Source organism: Melanostigma gelatinosum, assembly GCF_949748355.1.
Source record: "Melanostigma gelatinosum genome assembly, chromosome: 7".
NCBI lineage: Eukaryota > Metazoa > Chordata > Actinopteri > Perciformes > Zoarcidae > Melanostigma > Melanostigma gelatinosum.
The window spans coordinates 431,242-456,928 of NC_136640.1; the positions used below are offsets into that span (position 1 = coordinate 431,242).

A 25,687-nucleotide genomic window follows, 5' to 3' on the forward strand; every position below is an offset into this window, starting at 1 on the left:
TCAAATGGAGTATAGTAATAATACATGTTTTCTTTAGTGTTTAATCACCTGAAGATCAGAATGAGCCGTTTATATATCGACATATTAAAGTATTAATGCTGCACTTAGTTTAATAAACGGACTACGGAGTTGTTTAGAATCCAGTGACATGAAATATTGAATCAAATAGGTTTTTAACAGAAGCTCACACACACACACACACACACACACCAGTTGAACATAAGTCTCTTTTGTAATTGACGTCTGTGATGAAGATGGTTTTTGGTGTCAGCACATCGTCGGCATAATGACGAGGACAACGGGAACATTTTCAATCGTTTGATAGTTTAGTGACGAACAATAATATGAAACCTATTTGGTTACATCCTGGAAGTAGTAGTAGTACCAGTACTCTGCTGTACTACAGAGCAAGTATACTTTCAAAGTAATACTTTAAACACAGTTTCTACAGCTCAGGTGTCCACGCTGCTGCTGTGTCCTCCCGTGTCTTCTCCCTCAGGTGAGGCAGGATGGCGTCCCTATAAAACACCTCCAGTTTGGACACCGTGTCCTCCCACAGGTCGGGGTCAAAGGTCACCGGGACGATGGCCGTCTCCTTCAGGGTAAAGACGGCGAGGTCGGCCCGACGAAGACCCGTCACCGCCAGCTGGACCTGGATCTGTGTGTAGTAACTGTGAGATGTCTTCAGGTGGTAGACCGGGGACTGGGACAAGGAGACAGGGAGAGGACGTTAGAGACACGGAGACAAAGACAAGGAGAGGACATTAGAGACAAAGACAAGGAGAGGACATTAGCAACAAGGAGAGGACATTAGCAACAAGGACAGAACGTTCAAGACAAGGAGAGGACTACAAGGAGAGGACATTAGAGACAAGGAGAGGACGTTAGAGACACGGAGACAAAGACAAGGAGAGGACGTTAGAGACATGGAGACAAAGACAAGGAGATGATGTTAGAGACACTGAGCCAAAGACAGGGAGAGGACATTAGAGACAAGGAGAGGACGTTAGAGACACGGAGACAAAGACAAGGAGAGGACGTTAGAGACATGGAGACAAAGACAAGGAGAGGACATTAGAGACAAAGACAAGGAGAGGACATTAGCAACAAGGACAGAACGTTCAAGACAAGGAGAGGACTACAAGGAGAGGACATTAGAGACAAGGAGAGGACGTTAGAGACACGGAGACAAAGACAGGGAGAGGACATTAGCAACAAGGACAGAACGTTAGAGACAAGGAGAGGACGACAAGGAGAGGACGTTAGAGACAAGGAGAGGACATTAGAGACAAGGAGAGGACATTAGAGACAAGGAGAGGACGTTAGAGACACGGAGACAAAGACAAGGAGAGGACGTTAGAGACAAGGACTTGAAGAAGAGGATTGTCTTACCCCTCCAGTCTCTTGTCTGTCCTCGTGCTGTATCTCCAGACAGAAGGCCGGGTCGTCCCTGCAGGCGTCCTCCACCCGTCTGTCTCTGTGCTTGTAGGGACACTTCACCTCCAGGCAGAGCAGCCATTGGCCGGTCCGGCTGTCCGTCACGATCCCGTCGGGACTCGCAGCCAACCAGGGCCTCAGAGGGTCGATGAAGAGACCGCAGTCCTGGACCAGGACGGGCCGACCCAGCGCAGCGCTCTTCATCCTCTGTGGGACATCATCATCATCATCACCACCATCATAATCATCACACGTCTCTACTGCATCAGGTGTGTTGGACTGTACCTGGTACCTGCGGACCACCTGAGCCTCCATCTGGATCCCCCAGGACATAGCTCTGGTCTGGACTCTCCGGCCTTCACCTGTGGAGTCACAGTCAGCCAATAAAGACGCAGAATGTCTTCATTTATTCATCCGTTCTTACCATTAATCTATTTTTTTAATATTTCATATGTAAAAGGGGGCGTGATTGTGTGGTTGGAGGGCGTGGTCTACCTGTGATAGCGGACAGGTAGGAGCTTGGCGGGGTTCTGGTCTTCCCGGTGACGAAGCGGCAGTGAGCGATGCGGTGAGCCACGGAGGCCGTGATCCGGTTCTTCCTCCAGGTGAACCAGTCCTGGTTGGTACTCTGTCCGCGGGTCAGAACCTCCACGTCCTCCACAACACACCTGTCCAACTGGACCCCCAGACCCACAGGGACCTGCTCCGGTCTGGGAGGGGGTCTGTCAGGGTCTGGATCTGAAGCGGCTCTCTGAAGCGGTTTCTGAGCGCCCTGTTTTTGTACTACATCAGGTTGTGGTCTCACAGCAGGACCTGGCTTAACCTGAGGGGTCTTGTCCACATCCTGGTTCTTCTGGACCATCTTGCTGCGGGTCCCAGTCTGAGGGGGGCGCACGACAGCAGGTCTGGTCTTCTGGGTTTGACTGGGTCTGGGTTTGGCTCCAGGTGTCGGGGTCTGGATGCTCGGGTGATATCGGACCTTCGGGATGACAGTGTTCTGGACCTGGTCTGTGTTTCGTTTCTGCATTTTCATGTGGTCTACATCAGGAGACAGGAACCAGAACAGGAAGTGGTTTACAGATTAAAAAAACACTATTAAAGACCACATGAGATAAAAAGTGAGACCTGGTTTCACAGAAATGTAACATGGATGTTTACGTTGTTGTTATTTAATGCTATTTGGGCTTTTATTTTGAAAAACGGGAAATCCCGACCGGAAGGTGTTGACTTGTTGTTTTCAATCTAAATCCGGAGTGAACAGGTGAGAGTGACGTCTGTTGTCTTTCTTCAACATTAATGAAGTTATCACCAGACTCACAATAAATGTAATAAACGAAACCCTTCACGTGTCGACCAATCACACTCGTCAGATCAGCTGTTTAAACATTTAACGGCTCGTGAGGAGCTCGGCTAACATTCGGCACCGAGCTCGTGACAGCAGCAGCTCGTGTTCTTCTTTGCTGTTCTTCCAGCAAAATGAGTCGCCATCTTTGATCTGTCACGAGCTCATCAATCCCTCCTGAGAGCTTCTATCACGTGACCGAATCCTTCAGAATGTTCTTGTCTTTGAGGGAAACTCTTAAATTGAATGGAACCGAGGAGGAAGGAAATAAGGAAGGAAGGAAACAAACCTTTAACTGCGACATTTGTGAATGAAGTTTGGTTTAAACGGAACAAATCGTGACCGTGTTTTATGAAATAAAACAGTTTGTGGGTTTATTTATTTTAATAATCTGACTGTAAATAAATAGATATGGTGTAAAGAATAGAATCCAATGGAGTGGTCTCACTGACGTCACGATCTCCTTAGTTACCAGGTCGGTCGGCCATGTTGGAGTACATACAGATCCTCCATGGCGGCGAGTAAACAAGGAAGTGCGGCGAAAATACCATACTTTGAATCACTGGATAGTGCATCAAAGGTTCGCTACCTGGCCAAATTGAAGGTTATTGGTAACTTGGATCCTTATACGATGAGTGCAGATCGTTTCAGTGCCGATCCTACTTATCTTCCATCGGTAAACTACGCCAACATCTACACGTATCTCGTGAACACCCCGAGTCCTTACACGAAAGACGAGTTGGAGTGCTACAAAGGGCTCGACGCTTATAATCAGTTTGTCAGTGGATGGGTCCGAGACGTCAAAGCAACGGTCGTCGAGAATTCTCATCTCGTCATTGGAAGGGTAAATATATACAGATCTGGTCAGATATTTAGCAATATTCAATGTTTACTCAGCGCAAACAGACACGTGTGTTTGTTTACATTGTACGTGCATGTCATTGTGTGCGTGTGTGTAGGAATTCACTTTCAACTAACTCCTAACTTCATCCCCCCCCCCCACACATATATATATATATATATATACACATATATATATATATACATGATACGACGTTAAACTCATATCAAGCAATGCTGAGGCTGCATCGCTGTGTTTCGCCTGTTGTACACGCTCGACACATCTCTGGCACCGACTGCTGTCACGGGCCGATGAAGCTTCGGTAACCTTCTCATGTCCATGTTTAATTTATATTTCCTTTATTAAATACTGTTCACAAACGAATTTGTAAATAAAATCACTGACCACTTATAAAGTGATCCGCACATACTCGAGTGTACTCCAAATTCCATTCCTTTATATCTCGAGAGATGCGCGACAGCCATTTCTGGCGACGTCGCTTGGATAGCTCCTTCGTGTAATTTCCTTGATGTGTAATGACCGCTGGCAAACCAAAGAATGATTTCTTGTCTCTATCAGCTCTGCTGCCACAACCAAAGACAGCACAAAAGTTCACCATGATCGATAGGTTCTGCGACTCAGCCGTGCATGCCAGTGGCTGTGTGTACTCCAACATGTACTCCAACATGGCCGACAGCTAAACTGTGACGTCACACGAGACCACTCCATAGAAGCAGAGTAGATCTTACCTGCACGAGAAGCTGAAGTCAGACTGAGAACCGAAACAAAACTAAAGTGACTCATTGACTCGTGAGGTATGTGCGCGCGCGCGTGCCCAGACTTGTCCCCAAAATGTCCGAACTGCATTGTGTCCAGAACACTTTTAATTTATATTAACAACAGAAATATATTACATTTTCAAACCGATAGTTGGCTATAAACGCTTAACATGTCGTTATATACTCATCCTTCCTCTTGCAGCTGTTAGTGTCAGGATGGCCGAGCGGTCTAAGGCGCTGCGTTCAGGTCGCAGTCTCCCCTGGAGGCGTGGGTTCGAATCCCACTTCTGACAGAAACCTTTTGAATCTCACAGACGTGAAGTAATTACGTTTTTATAAAAATACAGAAGTAGAACAAAGTGTATGTAAGACGTAATATGACGTAATCATACATCAATACAACTAATACATAAAGAGCACATACATATTAATGTTTTTATTCATCGCAGCATTTTATTATTTATTACTTTATTTATACTCCATAAAAATGTACAACAATATTTACACGGTTCAGTAGGCCCTCATAAATATTAAGAATTACAGTTTTTCTCGATTGCTAAGACACATTTCTTGAAACGGTCACCCAGTCTCTCAAAACTGTAAACACAAAACCTCATCTTCAAGCACTATTTACAAAACCTCTGAATCCTCTTGCAAAATGAAACTTTCGCCTCAAAACAGTTTTACCTGTGCTCAAAATCAAACACTGCTCTCAAATCATAAACAAAGTGATCAAAATAATATACACTGTCAAGCAGTCAGTAAACAATACACCAATAAATAGAAAGCACATTGTTCAAAACATATAGTTCTCAGGGAGAAGTCGATTTTTAATCTCAAAACAAATTTCACATGAACGAACACATGTTCTATTGCAGTCGCTCAAAATTGATCAGAAATGACGACTGTGCTTTGCTCTTTGCAATTTCTTTTGTTCTTCCTCCTCCTTGTTCCCCTATGTTTACAGTACTGTACCCTGCAGCTCACAAACGTGTCCTTTGTCTCTGATTCTGTAATTCTTGTTCTTTGTTGATATGAACCTGCAGCCAGTCAACATCTATTGAGCAGTCAGTACTGTTACTGTAACAAATAGAAAGCACGATGTCCTCTCACATTGTTTCTTCTATCCATTCTCAGACTTTCTCCTTCCCACCTTCAACCACCTGTTTGCTCTCTAAACCGGCTTATATTGGTTGTGTCACATCATTTGATAGAAGTGAAATCCATTTAGAGTGATTGTGTTTCATCAATGACATGTGTTCTCTATTTCTATTTGATTGTTGCCACTTGTGTTTACCAGTGTGGATGACATGTGCATTAGAGTGCAGAATGTGTTTAGAGTTTTGCTGAAAAGTCGCAGTGAGATCTGCAAACTGTGTTTGACCATGTGACACAGTTTAAGGTATTGACAACAGACTGCACAATCAGCTCAATGAGTTCAGGCAACTGAGAACTTTGTTCAGCCAATGGGTTTTAGTGTTTTAGCAATTGAGAAAAACTGTAAATGATATTATAGTAATAATAATAATATTACAGTAATATTAATCTGCCCCCTCTAGAGGGTCATGGAGATCTCTCAGGTGTCCCCCGGTCTCTTCCTCGGTGGTCTGGACTCGGCCCTGAACCTCGCCGTCCTCTCCAGCAGGAACATCACGCTCGTCGTGAACGCCAGCGGTCTGGAGGACCTGGTCTACCCTCAGCTGGACGGTCTGCAGGTCCTCCACGTCCTGGTCCAGGACCGACCTCACATCCCCCTGAGACTCTACTTTGACCCGGTGGGTGAGCGGATCCACCAGAACCAGACTGGCAGGACTCTGGTCCACTGCAATGCCGGCCGGAGCCGATCCCCGACCCTGATAATGGCCTACCTGATGAGGTAGACCCCGTCCCCATGTGGTCCCCCTTTGTTTGTGGTCCAGGTGGTCTTAGTGAGGTAAAGGATCTGGTCTCTGTGTCTGCAGGTTTGAAGGTCTCAGCCTCCGGCGGGCACACGAAGTGGTTCTGGATCAGCGTCCCTTCATCAGACCCAACGCTGGTTTCTGGAGGCAGCTGATGGACTACGAGAGGACCCTGTTCAGCAGGACCACCATGAGGATGGTGAGGACCTCCAGCGGAGTCCTACCTGAGGCCCTACAGGACTCTGAGGACCTGAACCCTGAACCAGACTATTGTGTCAACATCTGATAGAGGAGTTTTAAAAGTCTGTTGTTTTTATTTATTATTAAAGATCACGTTGGTCCGTCTCACTTCCTGTCTGTGGCTCATCGGTTCCCCCTGAAGACGTCAGAGTGACAGTGAGGAACTTTGATCTGGTCCTGAACCAGTCTGAGTTTAGTCCTGATCCTCTATACCAGGGTCTTCGACTAAATATCCAAAAGGTCCAGATTGAGCAAAACTCCTCAAACAAAGGTCAGAAACATTACAATAATATCTAACTTGTGCTATTTAGTGCCATTTTTATCTATATCTATATATAGATATAGATATCTATATCTATATATAGATATATCTATATATATATAGATATATAGATATATATATATATAGATATATATATATATATATAAATCAATATATTCAAGAAGTCTGGTAGTAGAAACGTCTCTGTGTAGTCAACTGTCATATTTTAACAATTAATATTCTGTTTTCACATGTAACTGGATGGATTATAAATACATAGAAATACATAAATAAATGTTCTTCTCATTTTAAGTACAATAAGGTCTGCATTAAAGAATAACACACAACAGGAAGCTTTTTAATGTGCATCTTAAAATAAAGTAATTCATTTTAGAAACATTCATTTCACTGAGTTGTCCTGCAGCTTTAAATTCACGTCATTGAGGTGATGTCAATCAAAAGACACGATACTATATTTCTCTCATCTTGTGATAAGATGAGTCAGTGAGCAGGACTTTGTGTGGTTGTTGAACCTCTTGTTTCAGCTCTATTCTCTCTGTAACATTGAACAGTGAACTCATGCGTTGGGATTCTGATCATTTTGGGCTCTTAGGTTTAAAATAAACCATCAGTGTGAAGAATGAACATAAGAGTCGGGTCTCTGAACACTTTCTCTCTTTGCAGAGCTTCATGTGGAATAACGGCTCTGACTCGGTATGATTCTCCTGCTCTCCCGTGTGTCACGGTGTGTGAACATCTCACCCAAGTCAGGAAACTTGTCAGAATACTCGTATTTGATTGGCTGAGCTGCATCACGTGATGTGATTCACACCGCATTGGTCGGCGTGTTTCCTGCACCGCTGATAAAGTGCCGTAACGGCTGAAAAAGCTGCGCCGGTTCAAATAAAATCGGTTTTAGGTCCTGGGTCCGGACACAACGGCGTCTGGGTCCGGACCGCGGTCCGCCGACTAGTGACCCCTGGTCTAGAACAAACAGACCATAGAGTAAAAAAGACAAAGTAAAGTTTATTTTGACAGAAACACAACGAACAGTAGCTGAGTGATGTCATCAGATCACATGATCACAACCAATCAGATCTGGATACTTAAAAAAGGGAGGGGGGCGGGGTTTGGACCTGGTCTCAGTACTGGAAGCTTCTTTTGGTCTGGATGTCGTCCAGGATCTGCTGCAGCTCCTCATCTTCAAACCGACCCTCCAGACTGAAAACACAAGGAGGAAACAGGGTTACTGGTCCTGGTTCTGGTCTGAGGGGGATGTGGATCACTCACCTGGGGATCAGGGCTTTGGCCTCTTCTGCAGCTTCTGGACACAGATTAGCTAAACTGGCCAACTCGAACTTGTGGAGCTTCTTCTGCAGCAGGAGACTGAAACACAGAGAAAGGGGTCTGGATCAGATCAAGTCCGGATCAGATCCAGACCACATACATCCGCCCCTCACCTGCGCACGGCGGTGATGGTCTCCCGGTTCTTGAAGCGGCTGAAGCGGGCCGTGTAGTTCAGGGTCTTCATGAAGACCTCAGAGAGCTCCTGCTCGTCCTCGGCGCTCTCGTTCTGCTGCTTCCGGTGCTCCAGCAACATGTGGACCTCCGAGTTCAGGAGAGTCTCTGAGCTCTCGAACTCTGTGGGGGGACACGAGGACCAACCAGAGAGAGACACGTGTCAGTAGACCCAACCAGAGAGAGACACGTGTCAGTAGACCCAACCAGAGAGAGACACGTGTCAGTAGACCCAACCAGTAGAGGCAGCGTGTCAGTAGTTTTCATTTATTTTAGCCCAAAATCACAAATCTGCCTCAGTAGTTCTGTTTCACTTTAAGGAAATACACTGAATATACAACAGGAAAGGTATTAATACTACAGTGTACAAATACTCTGTTACAATAAAAGTGTATATATATATATATATATATATATATATATATATATATATATATATATAAATAAAGGTCTATATATATATATATACAGACCTTTAGGAAACAGCAGCTGAGACGCGTCTTCTTCTACGTCTCCAACAGCAGCAGCCGCGCCGCCTCCCGCCGCCATGACACTCAGAACAACACCGGCTAACGGCTACCAGCTAACGGTCCGCGGGCATCAGAGGGGACCGACAGGGGCAGACAGCAGCACCAGCAGCCGGTACCGGTACCACAGCACGAACACGGACTACCGGAGGCTCCCGGCAGTCGGAGGGGAACTCTGTGGATCCGTTAAATCCCGGACCAGGTTCTAGCTCACAGAGACTGTGCTACACAAATACACGGACAAACACTTCCGCTTCTGAAAGCTATCACTTCCGCTTCATGGTTGTCCTCCTTCAAAATAAAAGCAGCAAAAGCCCACAGTGTTCTCTGGTAGAGAGTAGACGTTACAACATCTCAGACTCATGTTGTACTTCAGGAATACAATGAGGAAATACTGCAGTCTACAAGTACTGTGAAGTACTATAATATTATGCTACTTTACTTGTTATGCTACTTTAAACGTCTCATTACACTTCAGAGGGAAATCTTGTACTTTTCACTGCACTTTAACACACTTGAATGACCTTCAGTAGATGACCTTCAGTGACGGTAGAGTAGCGAGACCCTAACTTAACCCTAACCTAACCGGCCCTAACCTAAGCCTTTACCAGGTGGTGGCTTCCTCATCTCACATGCGTTGAGTCTCAAGGTGTGTGAGTTGTATTAACGCGATGCGTGAGACTGGACGGTGAGCTGGAGGAGAATATGTATTGATGGAGGCTTTGATGATGTTGCCGTTCTCTCCCGAGGCTGGTCTTGAATGCGTTAACTTAGTATGGGTTAGGTTAGGTTAGGTTAGGATGAACGTGTCATAGCGAAACATTGGTGTTAAAACTGTAAACCCTTCTAGTCCCCCGTGAGTTCTCTTCATTCCTACTGGTCGGTGTCTACATGCCGCCGCAGGGCAACGTGCAGGAGGCACAGCGGACACTCGCCAAACAGATACTGTGTGTGGAGCGGACCAACCCTAACCCCAGTTATTGTCCTCTGTGACTTGAACAAAGGAAACCTCAGACATGAACTCCCCAAATACAGACAGTTCATTAAATGCTCAACCAGAGAGGAGAACATTAGACCACTGCTACACCACAATCAGCGGGGCCATCACGCCGTCCCTCAGGCTGCACTGACTCTCTGACCACGTCATGGTCCATCTGATTCCTGCTTACAGGCAGAAACTCAAGCTGTAAACCTAGTGAGGAAACTCAAGCAGTGGACCAGTGAGGCTCTGGAGGACCAGTGAGGCTCTGGAGGACCAGTGAGGCTCTGGAGGACCAGTGAGGCTCTGGAGGACCAGTGAGGCTCTGGAGGACCAGTGAAGCTCTGGAGGACCAGTGAGGCTCTGGAGGACCAGTGAGGCTCTGGAGGACCTTCGGGCGTGCTTGGACTGTACAGACTGGGATGTCTTCAGGACTGCTACCAACAGCCTAGATGAGTACACAGAGGCTGTAACTTCATACATCAGCTTCTGTGAGGACAGCTGTGTTCCAACAAGCACCACGGTGAGTTACAACAACGACAAACCCTGGTCCACAGCAGAACTCAGACAGCTAAGGCTGCACAGGGATCAGGCGTTCAGGAGTGGAGACAAGGACTCGTACAAAGAGGTAAAACACAGGTTTAGTAAGGCGGTGAGAGACGCTAAGCGTCTGTACTCTGAGAAACTGCAACACCAGCTCTCAGCCAATGACTCTGCTTCTGTCTGGAGAGTCTCAGTATGAACGACCAAACAACGAAACAAAGAATACCATAGTAATGTTTTATCACAAATACTACTACTACTACAAATACTACTACTATCTGTAAACGTCATGGAATGTTCCTCAGCATGACAACAGAAAAAGGATGCGTTGGCCGGGAATCGAACCCGGGTCAACTGCTTGGAAGGCAGCTATGCTAACCACTATACCACCAACGCTGCTGCTGATTGATAGGCAGCAGAAATGGAACCATCAGCTCCTTCTGGGTTCTCTGTTGGGAAAGGCTGCGAGTCTGACGTAAGGCACGAACTCTACGTAGTGGCAGAACTATATGGACACGAAGTATAGGCTTAAAGGAGCGACCACAGTTAGGAGTTCTGCCAGTACAAGTGCTGGAGCTGAAGTGATGGAGAGGAGATGAGACGGGAGATAAATCGAGCACCTTTTGTTGCTGGTCTGGTGAAGGAAGAGCCTGGTGTGGGTAATACAGCGCAGCACTGGTGGTCCGTTACGTGACAGGTACCGGCAGACATGAGGGGCTGGTCAAAGTCAGGAGGCGGGACAGTTGGGATTCTGCAAAGGTTCCGGCTGCGGTTCTGAAGGCGTCTGAATGGCTCCCTGAAGCTCACCGTCAGCGGTTTAGAAGTTGGAAGAGGAGATAAGTCGCATCTTGAGTTTCATGTCTACATCTTATATTATGCTTTTGGCTGCTCTTGGGGGGGGAACGCTTTCTTGTCAACCATGGACGTGACCTCTGGATACTACAATGTGGAAGTCCATGAGGAGGATAAGAAGTTCACTGCATTCACGTCTCCTTTTGGACTGTACGAGTACAACAGGCTTCGCAGAGACTATGCAACAGACCAGCCACGTTCGTGAGGATGATGATGGCCATCTTCGGTGATCAAAACTTCTTGAGCCTGTTGTGTTACCTTGATGACATCCTTGTCTTTGCTCCCAACGAGCAATTAGCTTTGCAGAGGCTGGAAATGGTGTTTGAGAAACTGAAGGCGCACAACCTGAAGCTAGCTCCAAAGAAGTGCCACTTCATGAGACCATCTGTGAAGTTCCTGGGGCATATTGTGAGTAAGGATGGCATCTCCACTGACCCAGAGAAGGTCAAGGCCATTGTTGATCTGAGTGAGAAGGATTTGATGGATGACAGCACCAACATTCCCTCTCCATCCAAAATAAGATCGTTCCTTGGTATGGTTGGTTTTTACCAAAGGTTCTTCGAAGGATACTTGAGTATCAGCAAGCCTCTCTTTGCCTTGACATCTGGTGTGAAGAAGCCACGATATGCCAAGGGTAAAAAGAAATCACCTGTGGCTAGAAGTTAGACCACTGGAGCATGTGGTGAGGAAATCAGAAGTAGTCTGACTGACTCGTGGTGATTACCGGACAGGTGAAGACTCAGGGGAGCTGTGTAGTGAGTGATGTGGGCCAGGAGTTGTCCATCCAGGGCATAGACCTCCTTAGGGACAGGAAGGGCTTCAATGGAAATCCCAGCTTGTGCGACGAGGGCGGAGTCAACAAAGTTCTCGTCTGCACCTGAGTCAATCAAGACATGAATGGGAATGGATTCTCCCTTCCACATGAGGGATGCTTTAACAGGCTTACAGGATTGAGTGGCTGCAGAAGAGGTGGAGGTATGGCTCATCATGACCCCTTCAGTAACTGATGAGCCTAGTCGGTGGTCGAGCGCTAAGGGCCGGGCCGGAGGCAGTCCGACTGTCTGCGCTCACCCGGGAAGCTACCCGAGGCTGACTGCGAGAGGTGGAGGCTTGTTGGCAGCGAATGGACAGGGAAATGAGGGAGTCTAAACTGTCTGTCTCCTCCTTCGGCACTAACTCATCCCTGATATTCTCTGATAACCCGTAGACAAAAACAGTCTTCAACGAAATGTCCTCCCACCCACTCTCTGTCGCTAAAATCCTGAAGTCCACCGCATATTCTGCGACTGATCCGGAACCCTGACGAAGGGAGAGAAGTCTGCTGGCTGCGGCCCTACCCTGAACTGGGTGGTCAAAAACCTCTCATTTCTGCTACAAATACAGGGTAAGAATTACAGATGGCGGACTCCTCCCATAAGGCGGTAGCCCACTGGGCAGCTTTGCCCGTAAGTAAACTTGTGATAAAGGCTATACGTGACGTATCTGGGGCGTAGGTGGCTGGCTGCTGCTGGAATACCAGGGAACATTGCAGGAGGAACCGCCCACAGGCTCCCAGATCTCCGGCGTAACGTTCCGGTGTCGGGATGTACGGCTCACGGCCACGCAGAGCTAGAGTGGCGGATGCCGGGGGGGCTGTGGATGGCGCAGGTGGATCTTCCATGGGAGCAGCGGAAGCGCCCGGGGCAGAGGAGGCAGAGAGGTGAGATGTGACTTGATCCATCTTGCCGCTGAGTTGAGACACGCTGGGGGAAAGGGTCCGTATAGTCTCTACTACGTCCTGGAGAAGTGTCTCATGCAGGTCGATCAGACGTGGCACGGGAATCTTGGAGCACGAGAAAAACGCAAGTTAGTTGCAAATCGGGAAAACAAATCGAACTAACTGGTGAGACCAGATGACCCTCAGAGGGGCCAAGGCTGTAGAGTCCCTGTAGGACCCTCAGAGGGGCCGAGGCTGTAGGGTCCCTGTAGGACCCTGTCGGACCCTCAGAGGGGCCGAGGCTGTAGGGTCCCTGTAGGACCCTGTAGGACCCTCAGAGGGGCCGAGGCTGTAGGGTGGCTGTAGGACCCTGTAGGACCCTCAGAGGGGCCGAGGCTGTAGGGTCCCTGTAGGACCCTGTCGGACCCTCAGAGGGGCCGAGGCTGTAGGGTGGCTGTAGGACCCTGTAGGACCCTCAGAGGGGCCGAGGCTGTAGCTACCACTGAGCTGAAGAAACAAGCTGGCGATGAGACTGAAGGAAGCCGGGGTATTTGAGCTATCTGTGATGATGGTCTGATTGTTGGCAGGTGTGGAGATGATTGAAGCCGCGCCCATGCCATACACACACACGCACACACACACACTGACAGAGAGTGCAGAGGGGAGACACCAACACGAGCTGAGGTCACAGCAGAGCCGTGACAGTTATTTTAGTTTTGTTGTTTTTCTCTTTTTGTCTGATGGTATTAGAACCTGTGAGACCACTGGTAGTGTGTAACTCTGGATAGGTTGTGATTCTACTGTATTTACTGTATTTATTATCTGATATCTGGTGACGACGGTGCAGAACGTACGAGCTTCAACGTCGGAGTCAAAACACCAGAACAAGTCTCCATCAACACCAGAACAAGTCTCCAACAACACCAGAACAAGTCTCCAGCAACACCAGAACAAGTCTCCATCAACACCAGAACAAGTCTCCATCAACACCAGAACAAGTCTCCATCAACACCAGAACAAGTCTCCAACAACACCAGAACAAGTCTCCAACAACACCAGAACAAGTCTCCATCAACACCAGAACAAGTCTCCAACAACACCAGAACAAGTCTCCATCAACACCAGAACAAGTCTCCAGCAACACCAGAACAAGTCTCCATCAACACCAGAACAAGTCTCCATCAACACCAGAACAAGTCTCCAACAACACCAGAACAAGTCTCCATCAACACCAGAACAAGTCTCCAACAACACCAGAACAAGTCTCCATCAACACCAGAACAAGTCTCCAACAACACCAGAACAAGTCTCTAGATTTGTCACTAGTAGCTTTTGACAAAAAAAGTCGCCATGAGGGTTTGGAAAGTCACCAGATTTAGTGAGAAAGTCGCCAAGTTGGCAACACTGGCACCTGCTAAATATGTCCCCAGAGCAACACTGGACGTAACAATGGTTCCTATCACATATCAAACCAAACAAAAATCCATCTTCATAAAAACAAGTTGCACAAATAATAAATAATATAATATTTTATAAAATAAAATATAGAGAGGTAACCGTTACATCCTCACTGCCATGGACTATTTTACTAAGTGGCCTGAAGCTTACTGCCTGCCAAACCAGGAGGCGGAGACTATAGTTGATGCTCTGGTGGGGGGGATGTTCAGCAGATTCGGGGCCCCTGAAGTCATCCACACAGACCAGGGCAGAAACTTTGAGTCCCGTGTCTTCGCTGCCATGTGTGACAAACTGGGCTCCCACAAGACCCGCACCGCACCCCTTCATCCACAGAGCGACGGACTGGTCGAGAGATTTAACCGCACACTGGCGCAGCAGCTGGCCACAGTGACAGCTAAACACCAACGTGACTGGGACGACCATGTACCTCTGGTGCTGATGGCTTACAGGTCTGCTGTACAGGACTCCACCTCCTGCTCTCCTGCCCTTCTCATGCTAGGCAGAGAAATTCGGACACCAGCTGAGATGATGGTGGGGAAACCTCCTGACGCCCCTGCAGGTCCCCCGGGGCTCGACTATGCTAGGAAACTCCAGGACCGCTTGGAGTCTGCCCACGAGTTTGCAAGGAACCAGCTGCGCAGTGCAGGTGCAAGGCAAAAGAGGAACTACGACGTGCACGTCAGAGGACGACATTTCGAAGTCGAGGAGCTGGTCTGGGTGTATAGCCCGCAAAGGAAGAAGGGCAGGTGCCCAAAGCTGGATAGTGAGTAGGTGGGACCCTGCCGAGTCCTGGAGAGACTTGGTGAGGTAGTGTACAGGGTCCAGCTGCCACCACGAGGAAGGAAAGTCGCCCTGCACAGAGACAGGCTGGCCCCCTACCAGGGCACAGCCATCCCACCAGGACAAGAGCTTGGGACACGGGGAACCCTCGACTCTGCCCGGACTACCCCCCAAACCCATTCCAATAACCCCAGTGTCTCGCCCAGCCCTTCACAGACTGAACTTGGGGTCCTTGACCCAGCCCTTTCTTCCCCGTCCCCTGCCCATGGGCCCAGCGTCCCCTCGACCCCTTCCCCCCAAGGACGACGGCGGCCTCAGAGGAACCGAAGGCCCCCTGGCCACCTGAGAGACTTTGTTTGCCCCCTCGGGGGCGAGGGACTTTGTGGGGGGAGGGTAGTGTAACGGACTGAGGACATATAATGTTAACCTGTTATGTTAGGTCTTATGGTGTTTACAGGAAGTGTTCTAAGATGTTATATAAGATTGGTTCTTGCAATTACGGAGGTCAGTGAAGGCCTCATGCCTTGTGGGATGTTGTGGTTTGAGTGCTGAAACGTGAGAGAGTTCGGCTATGACCGGGAGCTGATGGTAAAAGATGTTCAAGAACGGTAACAGTGTTGCCTGTTTGTTGGCGTAGGCTACGGCCCACAGTAGCCTGTATACTGTCCTCAATAAAGGACCACAAGAAACGAACGTCTCGTAGCTTTCCTGAGCAAGGGTCGCTACAATATATAAAATAGCATATTAAAGCTACTGCAGATGTAAAAACAAACGCATTTAACTGACCAGAGCTGCTGTTCACTATTTAAAGACAAAGTCCATCCTCCTTTCTTTGTTAACAAAGAGTTTAATCTCACGGTTGTTCAGTACATCCGTGTGTTGTAGTTCCAGTAAGAAGTCCTTCTCCATTCATGGACGCCATTGAAGACAGTGGAGTCTCCCTAGTTGTATTTCTTGAATATGTTTTAATGCGTTTGAGGCTGAAGATGTCCGCTCACAGAGGCAGCAGATTTTGGGATTGTCACCGCCCAAAAACTGTGAATCTGTTTAGGCCAGCAGAGAAGGCATTGAAGGCCCTGATGGCCCACCACTGTAACAACAGCCAGCTTAAACATGTGTTTCTTTACTTTGGCAGTTCCCGGAGTTTGTGACCACGAGGTGGGCTGTGAGAAACCCTGATGTGCTTCTGTTTGTTACCAGATGTGCTACATATATGCTGTCCTGTGAATAAACGGCTGGTTGGAGCCATAAAGACATCAAGTGTGTCTGAATCAAAACACAACGCAAAGAGAGAGAGTACACAACTGCTACATACGCTTAAAGGCTTTGATCTTAAAGTCAAAAGAATAAGCACTGAACAGAAATGTACTGTTCTTACAGAGCGGCCAAAAAGAGGTTATGACAGAACAGGTGTTGGCTGAAGTTGATTCTTAACCTTCTCACATATTACATTAAAAAAACCTTTTGAACAAGCGACACAGTCCCAGAAATAGAGCGAGCTTCAGTCTTTAAAGATGTATTTTGTTTAGGAACTTAAAAAGAGCTGTGAAAGATTCTTTATTGACATGTTTAATTTGACATCAGCAGGGACACATTACACAGTTATCATGACTGTTAACACGGCTCTCATCAGGGCATCTTTCTATCAACACATTTGTTAGATGACAGATGATACAGTAAGTATTCTACATCCTTTTACCAAAAGCTAGACTGTTGCATATGATGCGTATCTTGGACATGTTCAGTCCGTATATTAAAGGGTTGAAGAGCGGTTGGCATGTGAGCCAGTACAACGATAAAAACACTCTTAACATGTTGGGAACACCGTTCATATCAAACCTGCTCTGCACTATTTCAAAGAAAACCCCAAAGGAGAAGTTGAGCAGAGAAGCGAGGTGAGGTGTGCAGGTACTGACAGCTTTCTGTCTGGTCTGTTTACAAGCAGAGAAACAAACTCTAAGAATCCTCACGTACGAGTAAAGGATTAGAATTATCAGAGCAAATATTACTGTAAACATGTAAACAAGTCCATTAATGTTATTGACTGTAGTGCCAGAGCACGCCAGTTTAACAACAGAGTAGTTGTCGCAGTAGACTTTTTGAATTGTGTTCCCACACCGCTGTAACGGAACACTCAAAGACATCATGACAACAGTTACAAGTGCACTGTACAACCACACGAACACAGCCAGGATTACTGCCCTGCTGGAAGTCATATGTTTATTATAATGTAGAGGACAACAGATAGCATGGTATCGATCATAAGACATGACGCCTAAAGTAAACAATTCAACACTTCCATAGAAATGAACACAATAGATCTGCAGGAAACAAAGTGGAGCAGAAACCGTGTGAATGTCAGAGAGGATCTGAACCAGCAGGAATGGAAACAACCCTGTACTACCAAACAGTTCATTCACAAACAGGCTGCAGAGAAAAAGGTACATGGGTTCATGTAAGCTTCTGTTCATACAGATAACCACAATCAGAAGGAGGTTGGAACCAACAATTAACAAATATAAAAGCATAACAATCATGAAAAACAAGTATTTAAACACCCCGGTGTCAAAGTAGGCACTAAGTATGAAATATGAAACCAGAGTGGAGTTCATCATGATCCTCACTTTGACTCTTCAATCAATTCATAGCACCGCTCAATGGATGAGCACATTGCAGCAATTAAGCAACACTTTGTGAAAGTTAATCAAGTTTAAATGCATGACAGAGAAATAAATCATGAATAATATACAAACACACCTCAGTGTATAAACACCAACCAGATTCATTTGAATGAAAACAAATATCACAAATACAGCACACTTACATTACGTCCTGTAAAGTCAGTGAAACACAGGCTGAGACATTGAATGAAGCTAACATTGATCTGCTCACCTGTTGTAGTCACAACGACTCCTTCCAAACTACGTCCAGACACTCGCCCTCTGTATTTGAACCTTTTCAGGTCAGGGTGTCGCCCACAGCAGCAGTCAATCCTGGTAATCAGATTACAACCTGATTTGTACCGATTACTTCTTTCCATTCAATTTTGTATTCATTTTATCATATAAAAACTTGACACTGATACAAAAAACATGATTGACAAATGGTAACAAAAATTATAATTACATTTAATTCAAGATGAGGATGCAGGAAAAATCATCTGCAGGTGAAAGTTGAAGACCCTGTAATCAGAATCAGCTTTCTTGGCCATGTATGAATACGCATACAAGGAATTTGACTCCAGTTTTTCCGTATGTACAAATAAATATATATACAAAAGCATACATTTTGTAGCGACCCTGTACAGTGACAGCTGGTAGTAGAGGGGTCAGGCTGTCACTTTCCTCTCTCTGGCCAATCACGGGACGCACTGTACACGTTAGTCAAGGTGCGGGCCTGTGATTGGTAGAGCAGAGGGGAGGAGGGGTTACCTGTTCTGTGTCGGGAGCTAGTCAAGGTTGTTAGACCGGAACCAACGAAGAAGAGAGTTGTTGAAACACACTGTAAAAACACCGATAATGTTCGCTGGAGTTGCTCGGCACTATTGTTGACGGTTTGTGTTAATAAACCTCTTGCAAGGACTTCACTCTGTCTCCGACTCGTAAGTGGAACATTACACTGGTGTCAGAAGTGACTTTGTGACGGACGTAGACGTAACGCAAAATCCGTTCGTGAGCTAACCTAGCTTCATTCGTGAGCTAGCCAGTTAGCTTGCTGTTGGTCATGGATGGTGTCGGCAGGATGGAGGTGAAGAAGGAAAGGAGAGACATGGAGGAGGAAGGAGCGTGCGGGTGGTCGGAGGACAGAGCCAGAGAGTTCACGAGAGCTTCAAGTGTGGCGAGGGATCGCCTGAGAGAGTCTGCGGTGAAGATGGCTAGAGACGCTGGTATGGCTCCCTCATCAACGTTTCCCGCCATTTCTCCCGACAATGGAAATAACGATGGCGGCGCCCGGCGACACTCAGTAGCAGTCTCAACGGTGAAAACACCCAAATACTCCGGTAGGTCTGACTGGGAAGCTTTCCTGGCCCAATTTGAGATATTATACCATGCCGGGGGATGGTCCATCGAGACTAAAGAACTGCAGCTGGCTTTGTGCCTCACAGGAGATGCGCTGTCCTGTCTTCTGCTGCTGAGTCCGGAGGACAGACGTAGTTATCAGGCGCTGGTGGGGGCGTTTTGGACAGTGTTTGCAGCCTGAGCTCCTGCGTAATGAACTCAATAATCGTTGCAGAAAACCTGGGGAGCCACTGCGGGCATTAGCTAACGACATTGAAAGCCTGTCGCGACAGGCTTATGTACACATGCCCCCCAAAGTACAGAGTGAGCTGGCACGGGACCAGTTCATCAGAGCAATCTTCCCCACTGAACTGCGTGTCCAGGTACAGCTGCAACACCCACAGTATTTGCAGGCGGCCTTGGAGATGGCTGTGGAGAGAGAGAATGTGTGGGGTGTAGCGGCTGGAAACTGTCAAAGAGAGGGGCTACCTGCCGTGAGGGCTGCAATGCAGAGCTCCTCAGAAGAAGAGAGACCGGCATGGTTGACTGAAGTGACTGAATTGATTCGGGCTGTGTCGGTACAGCAAACACACCAGCCACGCCCCGGGCCCAGGGTCTGCTGGGAGTGTGGTCAACCAGGGCACTTTGCCAGGGATTGCCCCAAGTCAAGCAAGTTTCAGGGAAACGGCTCAGGGCCCGCATAGAGGAGGATATGTGGACCTTGTCCCTGTCACTGTGGAAGGAGTGCCCTGCTTTGCACTAGTGGACACAGGCTCAAGCGTAACATTGGTGAGGCCAAATATGGTCCCGGACGGGACTCTCTTCGACCCCACCGCTGTGTGATTGCGAGCGGTCACCGGAGAGCTAGCACCCATGAAAGGCATATGTCTGTTGATTATATCTGTGGGGGGGATGATTGTACTGTACCGGGTGTGGATAGCTTCAGTGCAGGATCCATGTATTCTGGGTTTGGACTTTTTGAAGGCCACTGTAAATGGAGTAACCAAGAAGGATTCCTACCCACTGCCCCGCATTGACGAGTCTCTGGGCCTGGTCTCGGGGTCCTCTTGGTTCTCCTCCTTGGACCTCCGCAGTGGGTATTACCAGGTGCCTGTTAACCCTCTCTCCTCTTAGTTCTTGTTAGTACACGAGCTGCAGCATTCTGGATCAGCTGGAGAGATTTAAGAGACTTATTAGAGCAGCCTGAAAATAAGGAATTGCAGTAATCTAGTCTAGAGGTAACAAATGCATGAACTCATTTCTCTGCATCGCTTTGAGACAGGATGTGCCTGATTTTTGAAATATTACGTAGGTGAAAAAAGGCAGTCCTAGAAATAAGTTTTATCTGAGAGTTGAAAGACAAATCCTGATCAAAGGTAACTCCAAGATTCTTGACTGTGCTGGTGGATGCCAGCGCAATGCCATCTAGAGAAACTATATCATTCGATAACTGATTTCGGAGGTGTTCTGGGCCGAGTAGAATAACTTCAGTTTTGTCTGAGTTTAACATCAGGAAGTTGCAGGTCATCCAGGTTTTTATGTCCTTAAGACACGCTTGCAGTTTAGCAAGCTGGTTGGTTTCGTCTGGTTTGACGTCAACACCATCAACACCAGAACAAGTCTCCATCAACACCAGAACAAGTCTCCAACAACACCAGAACAAGTCTCCAACAACACCAGAACAAGTCTCCATCAACACCAGAACAAGTCTCCATCAACACCAGAACAAGTCTCCAACAACACCAGAACAAGTCTCCATCAACACCAGAACAAGTCTCCAACAACACCAGAACAAGTCTCCAACAACACCAGAACAAGTCTCCATCAACACCAGAACAAGTCTCCAACAACACCAGAACAAGTCTCCATCAACACCAGAACAAGTCTCCAACAACACCAGAACAAGTCTCCATCAACACCAGAACAAGTCTCCATCAACACCAGAACAAGTCTCCAACAACACCAGAACAAGTCTCCATCAACACCAGAACAAGTCTCCAACAACACCAGAACAAGTCTCCAACAACACCAGAACAAGTCTCCATCAACACCAGAACAAGTCTCCATCAACACCAGAACAAGTCTCCATCAACACCAGAACAAGTCTCCAACAACACCAGAACAAGTCTCCATCAACACCAGAACAAGTCTCCAACAACACCAGAACAAGTCTCTAGATTTGTCACTAGTAGCTTTTGACAAAAAAAGTCGCCATGAGGGTTTGGAAAGTCACCAGATTTAGTGAGAAAGTCGCCAAGTTGGCAACACTGGCACCTGCTAAATATGTCCCCAGAGCAACACTGGACGTAACAATGGTTCCTATCACATATCAAACCAAACAAAAATCCATCTTCATAAAAACAAGTTGCACAAATAATAAATAATATAATATTTTATAAAATAAAATATAGAGAGGTAACCGTTACATCCTCACTGCCATGGACTATTTTACTAAGTGGCCTGAAGCTTACTGCCTGCCAAACCAGGAGGCGGAGACTATAGTTGATGCTCTGGTGGGGGGGATGTTCAGCAGATTCGGGGCCCCTGAAGTCATCCACACAGACCAGGGCAGAAACTTTGAGTCCCGTGTCTTCGCTGCCATGTGTGACAAACTGGGCTCCCACAAGACCCGCACCGCACCCCTTCATCCACAGAGCGACGGACTGGTCGAGAGATTTAACCGCACACTGGCGCAGCAGCTGGCCACAGTGACAGCTAAACACCAACGTGACTGGGACGACCATGTACCTCTGGTGCTGATGGCTTACAGGTCTGCTGTACAGGACTCCACCTCCTGCTCTCCTGCCCTTCTCATGCTAGGCAGAGAAATTCGGACACCAGCTGAGATGATGGTGGGGAAACCTCCTGACGCCCCTGCAGGTCCCCCGGGGCTCGACTATGCTAGGAAACTCCAGGACCGCTTGGAGTCTGCCCACGAGTTTGCAAGGAACCAGCTGCGCAGTGCAGGTGCAAGGCAAAAGAGGAACTACGACGTGCACGTCAGAGGACGACATTTCGAAGTCGAGGAGCTGGTCTGGGTGTATAGCCCGCAAAGGAAGAAGGGCAGGTGCCCAAAGCTGGATAGTGAGTAGGTGGGACCCTGCCGAGTCCTGGAGAGACTTGGTGAGGTAGTGTACAGGGTCCAGCTGCCACCACGAGGAAGGAAAGTCGCCCTGCACAGAGACAGGCTGGCCCCCTACCAGGGCACAGCCATCCCACCAGGACAAGAGCTTGGGACACGGGGAACCCTCGACTCTGCCCGGACTACCCCCCAAACCCATTCCAATAACCCCAGTGTCTCGCCCAGCCCTTCACAGACTGAACTTGGGGTCCTTGGCCCAGCCCTTTCTTCCCCGTCCCCTGCCCATGGGCCCAGCGTCCCCTCGACCCCTTCCCCCCAAGGCCGACGGCGGCCTCAGAGGAACCGAAGGCCCCCTGGCCACCTGAGAGACTTTGTTTGCCCCCTCGGGGGCGAGGGACTTTGTGGGGGGAGGGTAGTGTAACGGACTGAGGACATATAATGTTAACCTGTTATGTTAGGTCTTATGGTGTTTACAGGAAGTGTTCTAAGATGTTATATAAGATTGGTTCTTGCAATTACGGAGGTCAGTGAAGGCCTCATGCCTTGTGGGATGTTGTGGTTTGAGTGCTGAAACGTGAGAGAGTTCGGCTATGACCGGGAGCTGATGGTAAAAGATGTTCAAGAACGGTAACAGTGTTGCCTGTTTGTTGGCGTAGGCTACGGCCCACAGTAGCCTGTATACTGTCCTCAATAAAGGACCACAAGAAACGAACGTCTCGTAGCTTTCCTGAGCAAGGGTCGCTACAATATATAAAATAGCATATTAAAGCTACTGCAGATGTAAAAACAAACGCATTTAACTGACCAGAGCTGCTGTTCACTATTTAAAGACAAAGTCCATCCTCCTTTCTTTGTTAACAAAGAGTTTAATCTCACGGTTGTTCAGTACATCCGTGTGTTGTAGTTCCAGTAAGAAGTCCTTCTCCATTCATGGACGCCATTGAAGACAGTGGAGTCTCCCTAGTTGTATTTCTTGAATATGTTTTAATGCGTTTGAGGCTGAAGATGTCCGCTCACAGAGGCAGCAGATTTTGGGATTGTCACCGCCCAAAAACTGTGAATCTGTTTAGGCCAGCAGAGAAGGCATTGAAGGCCCTGATGGCCCACCACTGTAACAACAGCCAGCTTAAACATGTGTTTCTTTACTTTGGCAGTTCCCGGAGTTTGTGACCACGAGGTGGGCTGTGAGAAACCCTGATGTGCTTCTGTTTGTTACCAGATGTGCTACATATATGCTGTCCTGTGAATAAACGGCTGGTTGGAGCCATAAAGACATCAAGTGTGTCTGAATCAAAACACAACGCAAAGAGAGAGAGTACACAACTGCTACATACGCTTAAAGGCTTTGATCTTAAAGTCAAAAGAATAAGCACTGAACAGAAATGTACTGTTCTTACAGAGCGGCCAAAAAGAGGTTATGACAGAACAGGTGTTGGCTGAAGTTGATTCTTAACCTTCTCACATATTACATTAAAAAAACCTTTTGAACAAGCGACACAGTCCCAGAAATAGAGCGAGCTTCAGTCTTTAAAGATGTATTTTGTTTAGGAACTTAAAAAGAGCTGTGAAAGATTCTTTATTGACATGTTTAATTTGACATCAGCAGGGACACATTACACAGTTATCATGACTGTTAACACGGCTCTCATCAGGGCATCTTTCTATCAACACATTTGTTAGATGACAGATGATACAGTAAGTATTCTACATCCTTTTACCAAAAGCTAGACTGTTGCATATGATGCGTATCTTGGACATGTTCAGTCCGTATATTAAAGGGTTGAAGAGCGGTTGGCATGTGAGCCAGTACAACGATAAAAACACTCTTAACATGTTGGGAACACCGTTCATATCAAACCTGCTCTGCACTATTTCAAAGAAAACCCCAAAGGAGAAGTTGAGCAGAGAAGCGAGGTGAGGTGTGCAGGTACTGACAGCTTTCTGTCTGGTCTGTTTACAAGCAGAGAAACAAACTCTAAGAATCCTCACGTACGAGTAAAGGATTAGAATTATCAGAGCAAATATTACTGTAAACATGTAAACAAGTCCATTAATGTTATTGACTGTAGTGCCAGAGCACGCCAGTTTAACAACAGAGTAGTTGTCGCAGTAGACTTTTTGAATTGTGTTCCCACACCGCTGTAACGGAACACTCAAAGATATCATGACAACAGTTACAAGTGCACTGTACAACCACACGAACACAGCCAGGATTACTGCCCTGCTGGAAGTCATATGTTTATTATAATGTAGAGGACAACAGATAGCATGGTATCGATCATAAGACATGACGCCTAAAGTAAACAATTCAACACTTCCATAGAAATGAACACAATAGATCTGCAGGAAACAAAGTGGAGCAGAAACCGTGTGAATGTCAGAGAGGATCTGAACCAGCAGGAATGGAAACAACCCTGTACTACCAAACAGTTCATTCACAAACAGGCTGCAGAGAAAAAGGTACATGGGTTCATGTAAGCTTCTGTTCATACAGATAACCACAATCAGAAGGAGGTTGGAACCAACAATTAACAAATATAAAAGCATAACAATCATGAAAAACAAGTATTTAAACACCCCGGTGTCAAAGTAGGCACTAAGTATGAAATATGAAACCAGAGTGGAGTTCATCATGATCCTCACTTTGACTCTTCAATCAATTCATAGCACCGCTCAATGGATGAGCACATTGCAGCAATTAAGCAACACTTTGTGAAAGTTAATCAAGTTTAAATGCATGACAGAGAAATAAATCATGAATAATATACAAACACACCTCAGTGTATAAACACCAACCAGATTCATTTGAATGAAAACAAATATCACAAATACAGCACACTTACATTACGTCCTGTAAAGTCAGTGAAACACAGGCTGAGACATTGAATGAAGCTAACATTGATCTGCTCACCTGTTGTAGTCACAACGACTCCTTCCAAACTACGTCCAGACACTCGCCCTCTGTATTTGAACCTTTTCAGGTCAGGGTGTCGCCCACAGCAGCAGTCAATCCTGGTAATCAGATTACAACCTGATTTGTACCGATTACTTCTTTCCATTCAATTTTGTATTCATTTTATCATATAAAAACTTGACACTGATACAAAAAACATGATTGACAAATGGTAACAAAAATTATAATTACATTTAATTCAAGATGAGGATGCAGGAAAAATCATCTGCAGGTGAAAGTTGAAGACCCTGTAATCAGAATCAGCTTTCTTGGCCATGTATGAATACGCATACAAGGAATTTGACTCCAGTTTTTCCGTATGTACAAATAAATATATATACAAAAGCATACATTTTGTAGCGACCCTGTACAGTGACAGCTGGTAGTAGAGGGGTCAGGCTGTCACTTTCCTCTCTCTGGCCAATCACGGGACGCACTGTACACGTTAGTCAAGGTGCGGGCCTGTGATTGGTAGAGCAGAGGGGAGGAGGGGTTACCTGTT

At 46.9% G+C, this 25,687-nt stretch overlaps 5 protein-coding genes across 5 annotated transcripts; 1 reads left to right on the forward strand and 4 right to left on the reverse strand.

Annotated features, from left to right (window-relative positions):
* Positions 1-344: 344 nt before the first annotated feature.
* On the reverse strand, positions 345-4,422 carry LOC306779964 (uncharacterized protein). Its single transcript, XM_079272099.1, has 5 exons — positions 4,370-4,422; positions 1,933-2,475; positions 1,723-1,799; positions 1,393-1,644; positions 345-703 (listed from the first exon to the last, which is right to left on the reverse strand). Exons 2-5 carry the CDS (start codon positions 2,468-2,470, stop codon positions 446-448), a joined length of 1,125 nt encoding a protein of 374 aa, XP_079128225.1. The 5' UTR covers positions 2,471-2,475; positions 4,370-4,422; the 3' UTR covers positions 345-445.
* A 1,540-nt stretch (positions 4,423-5,962) lies between these two features.
* Positions 5,963-6,802, forward strand: LOC306779722 (dual specificity protein phosphatase 14-like). Its single transcript, XM_079271704.1, has 3 exons — positions 5,963-6,275; positions 6,361-6,496; positions 6,627-6,802. The coding sequence occupies exons 1-3, from the start codon at positions 5,965-5,967 to the stop codon at positions 6,675-6,677; spliced, it is 498 nt and encodes a 165-aa protein (XP_079127830.1). The 5' UTR covers positions 5,963-5,964; the 3' UTR covers positions 6,678-6,802.
* Positions 6,803-7,805: 1,003 nt separating this feature from the next.
* Positions 7,806-9,100, reverse strand: polr2d (RNA polymerase II subunit D). The gene is made up of 4 exons (XM_079271693.1): positions 8,791-9,100; positions 8,260-8,440; positions 8,090-8,185; positions 7,806-8,020 (listed from the first exon to the last, which is right to left on the reverse strand). The coding sequence occupies exons 1-4, from the start codon at positions 8,864-8,866 to the stop codon at positions 7,942-7,944; spliced, it is 432 nt and encodes a 143-aa protein (XP_079127819.1). The 5' UTR covers positions 8,867-9,100; the 3' UTR covers positions 7,806-7,941.
* A 7,737-nt stretch (positions 9,101-16,837) lies between these two features.
* On the reverse strand, positions 16,838-17,767 carry LOC306779542 (olfactory receptor 4E2-like; the record flags this gene model as incomplete). Its single annotated transcript, XM_079271506.1, has 1 exon — positions 16,838-17,767. The coding sequence occupies one exon, from the start codon at positions 17,765-17,767 to the stop codon at positions 16,838-16,840; it is 930 nt and encodes a 309-aa protein (XP_079127632.1).
* Positions 17,768-23,936: 6,169 nt separating this feature from the next.
* On the reverse strand, positions 23,937-24,866 carry LOC306779543 (olfactory receptor 4E2-like; the record flags this gene model as incomplete). The annotated part of the gene is made up of 1 exon (XM_079271507.1): positions 23,937-24,866. The coding sequence occupies one exon, from the start codon at positions 24,864-24,866 to the stop codon at positions 23,937-23,939; it is 930 nt and encodes a 309-aa protein (XP_079127633.1).
* Between the last annotated feature and the right edge of the window lie 821 nt (positions 24,867-25,687).